General features: G+C 33.1%; 1 protein-coding gene across 1 annotated transcript in view; it reads left to right on the top strand.

Annotated features, from left to right (window-relative positions):
- Window positions 1-3807: 3807 nt before the first annotated feature.
- The window catches only part of LOC141487449 (RAD50-interacting protein 1-like), a 28183-nt gene continuing 19144 nt past the window's right edge, over window positions 3808-12846 (top strand). Inside the window, exons 1-6 of the mRNA XM_074186529.1 lie at window positions 3808-4143; window positions 4197-4365; window positions 5011-5246; window positions 8585-8758; window positions 9743-10030; window positions 10092-10197. Of these exons, the coding sequence (XP_074042630.1) occupies window positions 4228-4365; window positions 5011-5246; window positions 8585-8758; window positions 9743-10030; window positions 10092-10197 (942 nt within the window). The 5' untranslated portion in view covers window positions 3808-4143; window positions 4197-4227. The remainder of the gene's footprint in view (window positions 4144-4196; window positions 4366-5010; window positions 5247-8584; window positions 8759-9742; window positions 10031-10091; window positions 10198-12846) is intronic.

Here is a 12846-nt window from a genome sequence, read left to right as displayed (position 1 = left end):
TTCTCGAGAAGGAACTAGACATCACTGATCTAGCGGAATGGATACTCCAAAGCGATGGTAGAAAAGACTTTGGCCAAAAGACAGCAGGAGCCTCGCAAGGAAGAGAAGCCGTCACAACCAGTGCTTTCACTTCCCTACATCAGAGGATTATCGGAGAGGATAAGAAGAATTGGTTCCAAGTACAACATTAGAACCTGTTTTAGATCCGGTAACACTATCCGTAGCAGCCTCACGAAAACCAGGCCCCCAAACGCGGACTGCGATTCCAAGAATTGCATTTACCGGATACCCTGTGAGTGCGGAAAATCCTATATTGGTGAAACTAAGAGGCATTGAATATTCGCATTGCCGAGCACAAGAAGCACACACAGCGAGGAGAAACCAGCAAATCAGGAATAGCAGACCATGTTTTGACCCATCAACACAACATCGAGTGGTCCCAAGCTGAGATCTTGCACAGAGAGGAACATTGGTTCAGGAGAAAATTTAAGGAAGCCGCATACATGTTGTCCAACAACGTATTCAGCCAGGCCAGCGTAGATATACGAAACATATGGAAACCCATCATCAAACGAGAAATGACCAACTCCCGCCAAATCGTCATCATCTCACACGGAATCAGTGAAGCGGAAAATGGAAATAGAGAAAGTGAAAGTATTTCAACGACCTATAAAATAGTCATCTCTCGGAGGAATCAGTCCAGTCATCACCCGAAGACGATTGTAGATACCAACAATCGAAACGTCGTGAACTAACGTGACTTGGAATCTCTACACTTTTTTATTTTATTTTTATTATTTTATTATTTTCTTTTTGCATTCCTTAATTTTTATTTATTCAATTATTATATTTTTACTTGTAGGTTATTTTACTATCATTTCATTTTAGGTTTATTGTTGCTTAATATAATTGTTATTTTCAACTATTCTTTTTTAATTATTCTTTTTTACTTGTTTCAGGGATTTCAAATCATTTTATATAATAGACAATGGAAGTCCGAACTAGTGAAATTCATCACGAAACATTGTCAATCACCTTCAAACAAGAAATTGATATTTTTCAAAAATTCTTTAGTAAGCTTCATTACACTAATTTGTAAGCAGCTTCGTGGAGCAATAGTTTGAGCTTCAATACAGTCATCATGGTTTCAAGTCTTACTAGGTCTGTTCAAAAAATAACTGAATTTTCAAATTTCGCGGATTATTTACATTTGATTAGAGATTGTTTTTTTATGTTGTTATACTCGTCTCGAACATATGTTTAAAGTTAGAAGTGTTCTGCGTTTTCGGCGATTTTCTGTTATCGAAAAAAATTTATCAATTAATTTGCATGAAATTTTGTGTGAAAAATGGAATTAAGTGTTCAAATACACTTGAAATGATGACAATGGCATACGGTGATTGTACTCTGAGTGAGAAAAATGATTACAAGTTGTACAAGCTTTTCAACAAAAAGTTGAGAAGATGTGAATGACGTCGCTCACACTGAACGTCCCATTGTCGAATCACTATTAGAGAAATGACTGAGAAAATCGGCATATCAGTTGGCTCGTGCCATATCAAAAAACCATCGCATGAGTATCGCTCACGATACTCATGACGTAAACGCGATCCAGATTTGCTTGAAAGGGTCATAACTGGTGATCGTATCATAGGTATATGGTTATGACAATGGAAGAGCCAAGACCAAAAAAGCACTTCAAGTTTGATGAAATGTCAAAGTTTTGCTCACTGTTTTCTTTAAGTACCATGGCGTAGTATATCAAGAGTTTTTGCCTCATGGTCGTACGGTCAATAAGGAGTAGGTATTTTCTTGAAGTTATGCGCCGCTTGCGTGAAGCAATACGAAGAAAACAACCGGTATTGTGGACAATTCATGACTTTTGCATCAATTATGCACCTCATTGCTTGTTCGTTATTTTTTAGCCAAAAACACCCTAATCATGCGTCAGCCACCGTATTCACTTTAACAGCCTGACCACGGGACACTCGCCGATGCGAATATTCGCGCGGTGCGAACGGCGAAGCGACTGAAACAAACGCATAGCAATGTACTTATGAAGCCACGGCGACCGGCGAAATGTACCAAGCGAACCGCGTAGGCGACTTGGGGCGCGACCGGCGAGTAAAACAAATACATGAATCAGAGCCACGGAGTCGAGCGGCAGTCGCGGCGAATACTGCAGTGATCAAACGAGTTTAGTTGTTTTCGCCGCGAAAAATTAACACAGAGACTTTTATTACTGAAATACTAGCTAGACCATCTATTTGGAATACTGATTTAAAAGTTAGAAATTCATTATTTATTCTACCGTCAATTACAAGTAGAAGTTGTTTTTTGTTGTACGAAAAATTACTGTCATTCAATTTAGATTTTTGCAATAAATAACATAATTATCTGAAAATGTTTTCATTTCATGAAATATTAATATACAGGGTAACATTTAATTACCTGATAATATTTTGGGCAAAGATAGTTCCAAATAAATTTTGTTATGAAAAAATCCGCATTCATTCATCGCTTTATTTTACACTGAAAAATGGATATTGAAGGGCTATGTCGGACTCTGGCAAAGAAGTAGCTTTTATGAAAATATCGGAACTTCGATACTGAACTTTTGAGTGTTCTGTGCCTCAGAGAGTACATTAAATTATTATTCTGGTGTTTACCGTGAATCGATTATACTACCAGATATTATATAAGCCAAAATTCTTGAAATAAAAATTGTATATGTAATTGGTACAAGCCAAAATATTATTGTCAACGTAATCTCAGAAATTGCCGTCTTGCCGTTGGATTTCTACCTGTTGGATGGCCTTGTTTCAATTTAATGAATAAACAAATTATACAAGAAACATGTTGGTTTTTTTCAATTATTTACAGGTTTCCTTTGTTTTTTCCTACACCCTTCTATAATAATACACTTATATTCCCATAATTCGTTACGTTTCAGGTTCGAACCAGCAATGAAATAGCCTAATTGGATATATAACAACGCCGTAGACCGTTAGACCACCGGCCGATCTTTAACGAAGTTCAGCTTAATTTTTTAGTGTTGATCGACAATCACCTTATGAGTATATTATAAATAATAAGCTACTTTATTATTCGTAACTAATGAAGTGGTGAAGCATCATTTAAATGTTTTTCAGCCTATCAACAGTGAGGCTAGACTACTTGGCAATGAATACACTAAACGAATGGCTACAGAGTATTACCAATCAAAATAAAAGATATTATATTTCATCAAACTTCATATAATACTTAAGTTCCTCTGATATATGTACTTGATTGAAAAACAAATCGAAAAACGTTTTTTGTTCAATTCAATTTCATTTGTTTGATATTTTGTTCATCAATTAATTGTGGCTATTTCAACTAAATTCATAGCAATTCTGATAGCAAAGCATATTTGTGTCTGAATCTATTTTCTTCGTGTTATAATTCAGAGATTCGAATCCTATAAATGGAAACATCAAGATTTTGTATGAAAGTGAAAGTTTTCTGATGAAATATCAGTGAATTTGAATAAAAATTATACCTACAAAATTCAATAGTAAAAGTTTGTCAACAATTCAGTCTATCAAAAATATATTATTATCATAACGAAAACGGATATTAATTAACAATATTATTTTTCTTAGTGTAGTGCATAGTGTACACATTTGAATCACTACCTGGGTTTTTTTCTCAGTGTATCAACTAGTATTTCTGTCAGTGCTGTGACGTATATCTTGTACAACGAACATCAAAGGTTCCGACAATGCATTCGCCTCTCTGTAGTTGTGTACTCTTTGATCATACAACTTCTTGATTACTGCGTTACAGAATGTGACGAATCCAACCCCAAAATTTTCACATGGAAATATGCAACACGTAAAACATCGTGACATATCTGACGTTAAATGTTAGAGTGACGTAAATACCAGGACGTGAATTTTTTCATCTTTTTTTGTTGTTGGAGTCAAAGTTCTCTTTTCAATGGTCAATCCATATTCATTATGACGTCACTGCTCTAACCTCACAAATAATTTAAGGTTCAAATAAATGTCATTAGGTACAAACTAAATATTTTAGGAGGTTGTCGCTTTTTCAGTATTTTCTAGAAAAAAAATATTGAAAAATTTGGTGTCCCAATGAGTGGTACGTACTAATTGTAACAAATATTATCACATTAATTTTTCATTCTATTACAGGTTATGCCAACTCACTACTATACCAAAAAAAATGTTATTTTCAACTGAGATTAAACGAAAAGTTATTGAAGAGTTGAACGAAAAATATGGAGATGAGTTATTGGATATTCAAAAATGTACCAAGTTACGAAATGATTTTTTTAGAGAAAAAAATTCAATTCAGAACCAGGTAGGAACCAAAAATATTTGAGTCTATTTACTTAATAGGAATCGCACGGTGAAAGATAAGACCTCATGAATCCGTAGCTCGCACATGTTTCGACCTCTGAGAGTTGTCATTCATAGGAGTGAAATAGCTGGGTAACAAAAAAGCATAATTTAATAGATTAGGACATCTCGTCATTAAATAATATATTGTAAAATTAAAGAGAAAAAACAAACAATGCAATATTTTAGTAAACACCTTCAAGATGTTGAGGAATAAACACCATCTTCAGCTCTTTTAAATTTCACAAATTGTTATGTTGTTTTTCTCTCCTGAATCCATATTGATTTTTAAACAATTCTTCTAATAAATATCAAGATCCATACTTTCAAATGAAACCTGTCCCATAATTGGTTCCATACTATTGAAAATCATCCAACTGCTGGTTCAATAGTTAAAATCAACATATTCATGAGCACTTGCTATCTTTTTTTTTTCATTTCAACTAGATATTCATGAAAAACCATAAAAAAGAGCAATTCTCAAAGTTGAATTTCTATTTCAATTAGTGACCTTCATTAAAAATGATTTAGTGGTTGTATGAGTTTTTGTCAACAACAGAATAGAACATACCTTAAGTGAAACAAGCTAGTAAACTTTCAATTTTAGATTGAAATTTCCAATACTGAATGTATAATTGGTAAAACAATTAAGGATGCTGAGAAAGTTGTTGAAAAAGCTGAAGATGTCATAACTAGATCTAAAGATATAATGTTGTTAATAAAGGAAGATTTGGAAGCTGTTGAAGAAGTTAGAAGAAATATTAAAAGATACTTTGACAAATTAACCAGATTGCAATGTACTTTACAATATATGAGAGTCCTACAACATATTGAAGGCCTAAGGTAAGCTATAGTAGGGTAATTTTGAGAAAAATTTCTATTTTATTTTGTAGTTACTATATCTAATGTTACAAGGTATGTTTGTGTGATGCAAGGTATATATATTTGTAATCATCAGAATAGATAAACTTTCATTTATCTTGAATTTGAAGTACTTTTGATATTTTGGAAAATTTAATTGTTTTTGGAATGAGTTCCAAATGATTTAACCGAATGTTTCTTGCTCCCATTTTCGAATATAGAATAAAAAAATATCTTTCGTCTGATTTCTACTACAAATTTTTAAACCATTTTCAAGTAAACTGAAGTATTTTTAGGTTTTCAGGATGCAATGTAAGGAATTAACAGCAATTTTTATTTTTATTACTGTAGCCAAAATTAGATGTGACCATATGGTAACACTGGGCGGTTTAACTACCTATTTATAATACTTGAAGAAAAAATACGAACAATTATTAAGTGTCATTTATTTTAAGTAAAAAACAAAAACTGTTATTTTAGCCTAACATCTACTTCTTATGAAATATAGAAAAACAATCAATACAAACACCCACTTCGCATTTTTTGCACATTGTTCTCCACACTGCGGAACAGCCCTTTCGGCACAACGTCGCCGTTTGTTTTGTCGAACTCGAATAACCAAATGATCCCTTTTATCATAACGCATATCATCCGATACCCTGTTCAAGGAAACTGAGCTTGAACATGTGGAAACTTTACCAGGACCTTTTGGTGGATCTCCGAAAAAGTTCAAATAATATTTCGCAATTTCCCTTCTAAACTCCAGTTGCGGAAGAGTCCCTCCAGATTTCTTGTGGAGTTGCCAAGCATTCTGCACACATGCATCCATTAGCCACGTAAATATGCTCCACCACCACTTTTTACCCCTCATACCAATGCGGTATCTTGATATATTCTCATCCATAAGGTCAAACGCCACCCATATAAGAATAATAAGTTCCAATCACAAATGGCTGAGGCATTTAAACTAATTTTTTCTCGGCGCTTGAATATCGGCGCACAGATCCCATTGGTTGTACTCCAAAACATGTTGATGCCAAAGTGACAACTACATTATCAGCCCAGTGAACATATGAAATCCCATTTCCCTTATCAAGAATAGATTCGATAGTACCTCTCGGTTTTTTCTTAAAGGTCTTCTTTCCTGTAAGAGAGCATCCCTTAGGCAATCTATTTTCACGCACAGTTCCAGTACCTTGATACCGTTTATCTCGTAAATATTTAAGGAGCTTTACACCTGTAAATAAGTTGTCAAAATAGAGTTTTTATGGTTGGAAACCTTTTACTCTTTCTATTTCTTCTAGCATTTTCACCATGGGCGCTGATGCTTTACCGAATAATAATTCATATTCAGGAGAGCGGCGGGGGTTATTTCCCTGATACATTTCAAAGTTGATGAGGTAACCAGAAGCCGTATTCATACACCACATTTTATAGCCGAAACGAACTGGTTTACCTCGGATAAACTGCTTGCAGCTGTGTTTTCCAAAATATCGAATCATTGATTCGTCATAACATAGATGCTCTTCAGGCTCAAAATAAGCTAAACATTTTTCCTTAATCTTGTCCATTAGTGGACGCATTTTCCACACTTTTTTCAGACAGCTCTGGTTTATTATTATCAGCGAAATGAATAAAACGTGAAATTTGCAAAAATCGGTCCCTGCACATAGACATGTAAACCAGTTCATTTCTCATGTCATTATTCGAGTCCCAGTAAAACCTTTTTCCTGGTAAATCATTATACTCACTAATAATAAGTATGCCAATGTAGCATTTCATTTCTTCTACAGATACTTTAGGATCGGGAAAGTTTTTGAATAAGGCATACCTAGACGTTTCCTCGATCATCATTTGTATTATGTCGTCATCGATAAACAATTCTAATAATTCCACAGGACTTAAATGTTGATATGGCTTGAAGTCACATGTTGGAAAAATTTGGTGATTTGATTGCAAATCGCCTTGGACCCAGTCAAAATCCTCTACATCAACAGTAATTTGTGTTATCGAAGGTACTTTGTTTTGTGATGACGAAGGAGACCTATGTTTTGGTGAAGCATGAAGTGATCCAAAACTTCGCGACACATCATCAGAACTGCACCCACCAACTCTGGTGTTGTCCAGGAGTTTTATTTCGCATTGAGCTCTAAGTTGTCTGCCAAATAAATTGTCAATAAATCCACTACCATCTTCATCCCCTGAGTCTACGTCTGTCAAAACGTCCGGATCGGGTGGTTCAATAAATATTTCGTCTATATTATCACTATAAGCTATCTGTAGGGCATCTTGAACTGAGAAACCCTTTCTATAACAAAAAAAAACAATTTGAAAAAAATCGCTAGTGTAACTGCCTAGCGTTACCATACAGTAACAGGCTGATGTATACATCTGTAGCTAATATAACATAACTCAATTTTTGATGGAAAAATAACTTAATACAATATTTGATATTAATTTTCATTAGCTAATAAAGTTAGAAACGGTTTTATAAAAAAACTCGAAGTATATACTTACACAAAGGTTGTCTCCATAGCACTTTTACACAATAGCAAAAACACCTAGTACAAATGTCGTCTATACCTGTTATGAACTAATCAACACGTTGAACTATTTTTAAGAGACTCACAGCGCCATCTCTCCACCTGGCCAAAAAATAGAGTCGCAGCACCCTTTACAGGAAGCTTAAACACTTGTGACCATACCTTAACGCTAGGCGTTAATGGGTTTAAAACTCATTAATACCGTTTAATATATGACTTTCACTATAGTGAAAATCATACAATAAACGGTATTAATGAGTTTTTGTTTTAGAACACATAAATGTAATTTACTCATAACATGATCAGATACGTCTATCTATCTAGTTTGTGCATGTTCTTTACTAAATGTCTGTCATGATATTCTTTCGAAAATTATTTGGATTGCACATAAATTGCTGACCTGTGATTCGGTGCCTCTCACTTGCTTAAAGTTGACGAAATGTTTCTGTCTCTTTGTTGAACTGCCAGTAGCTAAGGTCTCCAGTATACAGCTCCATATGTTCTGATGTCCTCTAAATGGACAGTATCCAGTAAGTAACCCTAGTGAAGATTTTCCCATTTGTGTTTCTAATACTCTTTATAGCTCCATACTAAAGATTTTAGTACCTTCCACAGTCGGTTCAAGGCCAGTATGTTGAGGCTTCAAATTGATATTCTTTGCACCAGTGTACGCTCATAGGGATGTGTTTTAACCAAGCAGGTTGCTGCAATATAAATTTCTCCCGCCTAATACATTCTAGCTGCTATAAAAGAATGCTTCGTGTTTTCAATTTTCAGCGAAGCTCTACAGAGAGAAGCAGGAAGAGCTGATGATGAAAAATGTGCAACACTTTTTGCAAATTTAACTGAAATAAGTAGAAACTTAACAAAATTTGACGGTGTCCACTTGAAAGATCATTTAAAAGAAAACATACATTATTGGCATGATATTCTAAAAGAAAAACTCGCTAAGTAAGTATTGCAATAGTGTATAAATTTAAAATTTCACTCTGTATTATTAATTTTTATAGGGTTCTTTTGACTGCATTATTTTTTTTTTTCAATTGAATAAATGTTAATAAGGATTTTGCTATAGCGTCTTAGGTCATAGGTACAATGTGATTCCTGCTGCAGAGCTTAAGATTACTAAATTTACAAAAACAAATATATATGAAGAAATAACCAGATGTTAAAATTATTCTTTGAATCTGTAGGATGATCTATTTAGTCATGACTAAAAATTAATGAATGACTGATATTATTTTTGGTTAACGCGTTTGCACCCCTGACATTCTTTTCTTGTTTAGAAAGCCCCCTTCCCCGGTGCCACTACTCTGAATTTATGTAGTGATTCTGCTGATGGCATCAGTTTCAAAAAATAAATGTGTTGTAATTCTTATAAATATAGAATAAAGAAAATAACTTTTATCTAATTTATAGTACATTAATTATTTGTTACGATCGGTTTCTGTTCATTAGATCATTTTCAAGTAATTATTATTTTTAAGTACAAAGTTCATCAATCTAATAAGGTAGTTCTTATATTTCATCAAAATTTCTTTTTAATAGTCTTTTTGCATGGTATATATCTCTCCTTTCAAACTTTATTTTGTCCCAGAGATTTTCATTTTCGAAATAATAAACCATTGTTATGAATGGAGAGTATGCCTTCCAATGCATAGTACACATTAGAAAAGTATATTACTGAGCTCAAGCAAATCAACAGTACCAGTGAAATTTGTTCTTACAACTTAATGTGTTCTTGAAAAAAACTCCTTGAGATAATATAGGTTTTTTCATAATATCCAATAGTTCTTTCATACATGCAATGTTATTCTTCTACATGTTGAGCAAAGAATAAAAAATGTTGTAGTAACCTAACAAATAAATCACTCAAATGATCCAGTTAAATTTTACGTCTGAAGATATTAATGGTTCTCAACGATTTTATTTTAGAGATTTTGGAGAGGTTTTAGCTGCAATAAAGTGGCCATTTGTGAGTGCGAATTTTTCCCTTGTCATTCCCTTACCACATCTTATTCAGAAACTACAAACATTAACAGAATATTTGCTACAAATAGAATTACCAAGTGAGAGTAGCACACCGATTGTAACATCGGGATTACTATCAGACTTTCCTCCTTTATGTTTACCTATACATTTTTTGGTCCAACCTTTGAGGAAGAGGTTCATTTACCATTTTTATGGAGCAAGACAGACCAATAGGTTGGATAAGCCGGAATGGTAATATCACTGTTATGTCAATTTCATTCGACACATTTATTCAAGTTCATCTCTTTTTAAGGTATTTTACACAAATCTTGACTTGGGTAAGAGATCATAGAGATTTTGTAGATAAGTATATACAACCTGTGCTAGAGAAGCTGGGACTTCATTATACCAACGCCAAGGTAAATTACATAAGGACACATTGTAAAATTTATTCAAGGCTAGTATATAAGGCATATTGTGAAATTAATTTAAGACACTCGAGACACAGGTACCTAGAAGATGTATCTATGGTATAAATAAGGATAACATTGTTTAGTTTAATCTTCCTCTTGAAGATGATTACTTGGTGTCGAGGTGTTAAAATAACGGTTTGGTGTTGGGAAAAAACTCCAGTGTTATTGATCTACATTTTATATTTTGTCACATCGACAAAGTCTTTAACGGCTTCTAGTAGGTCTACAAAATGATCAGAATAACCTCGGTAGTCTTTATTGGTATGTCGTTTATATATAATAGGAAAATGGACAGATACTATCATTGTAAAAATAATGTCAGAAAAAAAATACAATTGAATACCATCTAGAAATCCTAAAATACATGAATATTGATTAATTATTGATAATAATCAGCAGTTTCTTTAAAGTAGGGTGATATGTTTCTTCTATCTTCTGAAAGAGAACATGGATGAATCAAATAAATGGATTCATATTCAATCTCATATTCCAAACAAACATCGTTCCAGTGCAATTTAAATCATCAGTTGTATCACCCATATATAAATCTGGGGATAAAACTGATATATGTAACTACAGACCCATTAGTGTTATCAATAATTTTGGAAAAATGTTTGAAAGATCGGTTAATACACTTTCTAGACTCAAACGATATAATCCACCGACAGCAGTTTGGATTTAGAAATGGTAAGTCTACCACTGATGCAATGTGCTCGGTCATAACAGAAGTAACTGAAAAATTAGATGCTAATAAGAAATGTATCGCAGTGTTTCTTGACTTAGCGAAAGCATTTGATACCGTGAATCATGAAAAGCTCCTCCATATACTGGAATGTTATGGAGTACAAGGGACAGTATTGAATGTCTTTCGCAGTTATCTCTCAGATAGAACACAAATAGTTAAACTGAATGACACCTTAAGTGATCCAAGAACGATAAAAATAGGAGTACCTCAGGGCACAGTACTTGGACCTATTCTCTTTTTAACATATATCAACGCATTCTTATCTTCATCAACAAATGCAAAAGTAATATCGTATGCGGATGATACCGTCATGTTGTTTAATGGCAATACATGGACTGAGACAAAAGATTTTCTGCAAAGAGATATGGAAATTGCCAAAAACTGGTTGGATAAGTACCAATTATCCCTGAATGTCAAGAAAACACACTATATTGCATTCTCAACAACAGATGTTAATAGACCCTCCTTCAGTAGTATAAAAATTAAGAACATCAAGGAGGAAATCACAGAGTTGAAAGAAATCAAGTACTTAGGGGTTAAATAGATAAAAACTTAAAATGGAGTAACCATATTGACTATCTAACAAATAAAGTGAGGAAGCTTATATATAAATTTTATCAACTACGAGATATCCTCTCTAAAAATCTCCTTTTATTAATTTACAAATCACTGGCCGAATCACTCTTTCGTTATGGTATTCTAGTATGGGGAGGAATGTACAAAAATGCTCTACAAAAACTAAATGTCACTCAAAATTATATATTAAAAATAATATATAGGAAAACAAAACGTTATCAGACAACACTACTTTATAATGAAGACGTTGGTGACATAAGATCTCTATATTTTCATAGCCTATGTATATATGCCTACAAATACAAGCAATATCAGAACTATCCTTCACATAACTATACAACCAGAAGTACTACAAACCATCACTTAAGAATTCCCAACTACAACAAAAATATTGTTCATAGATGTTTAATATATACTTTACCTAAAGCATTCAACCTTCTTCCATCCAGTATAAAAGAAAAAAAAATTCAAGAAATTCAGTGTTCTATCAAAAAAATATATTTTTCATAATTATTACACCTTTCTAAAAATACTGAATAAATAAATTAATGCAACATTTACACTTCATTGCTGACATACGCTTATGAAGTTTTCATTATGTTTTAATATTATTCCTAAGCCATTTTATTACAAGACTTATTTGAAATCCGCATATATAATAGAGTTGCACAATACAAGTGTTCAATCACTTAGGTGCCAAACTCAGTAATGTAATCAGAAATAAGTATAGCTAACCAAATCCTCGATTAACTTGCTGAACTATAATATGTATAGTATATTTCCTAGTAAAAATGTATGGTATATATGTGTATGTATATATACGTGTATATATGTATATATATCATATTTATCATATTTATTGTATTGTTATCATCTTCAATTGTATAAATTGTATAAAAATTGTATATTGATTTTGAGAATCCTATTGTTACAGTGCTTTTGTATAATATGATTATATTAAATATTAAATATCATTTTAATGATAACTAGTACCATGGAATGTTACCGTTTATGGTTTTATTCAAAAATTTCAAGTTGCTTTGAAGTAGGTGTATTCAAAAAGAGTAGAATATCAGTGTACTCATAGTCAGTCCTCTGATGCCCTAGGTCAAATGCATATGACCTCAGAAACTTGTTTTGCACTTTCTCATTGCTCGTAATTTCTGTCTGATGTAGAGGACTCCCATATTCCACGATTACATTCTAAAACTGAGCGTACCAAAGAACAATATAGTAAATACAGAAAACTTCTATTTAGATCGTTGGAACAAATC

This window comes from Leptinotarsa decemlineata, unplaced genomic scaffold, assembly GCF_025532065.1.
Source record: "Leptinotarsa decemlineata unplaced genomic scaffold, Ldec_3_MD MMD2_P_RNA_scaffold_2, whole genome shotgun sequence".
Lineage (NCBI taxonomy): Eukaryota > Metazoa > Arthropoda > Insecta > Coleoptera > Chrysomelidae > Leptinotarsa > Leptinotarsa decemlineata.
This window is presented reverse-complemented; position numbering and strand designations above follow the sequence as displayed.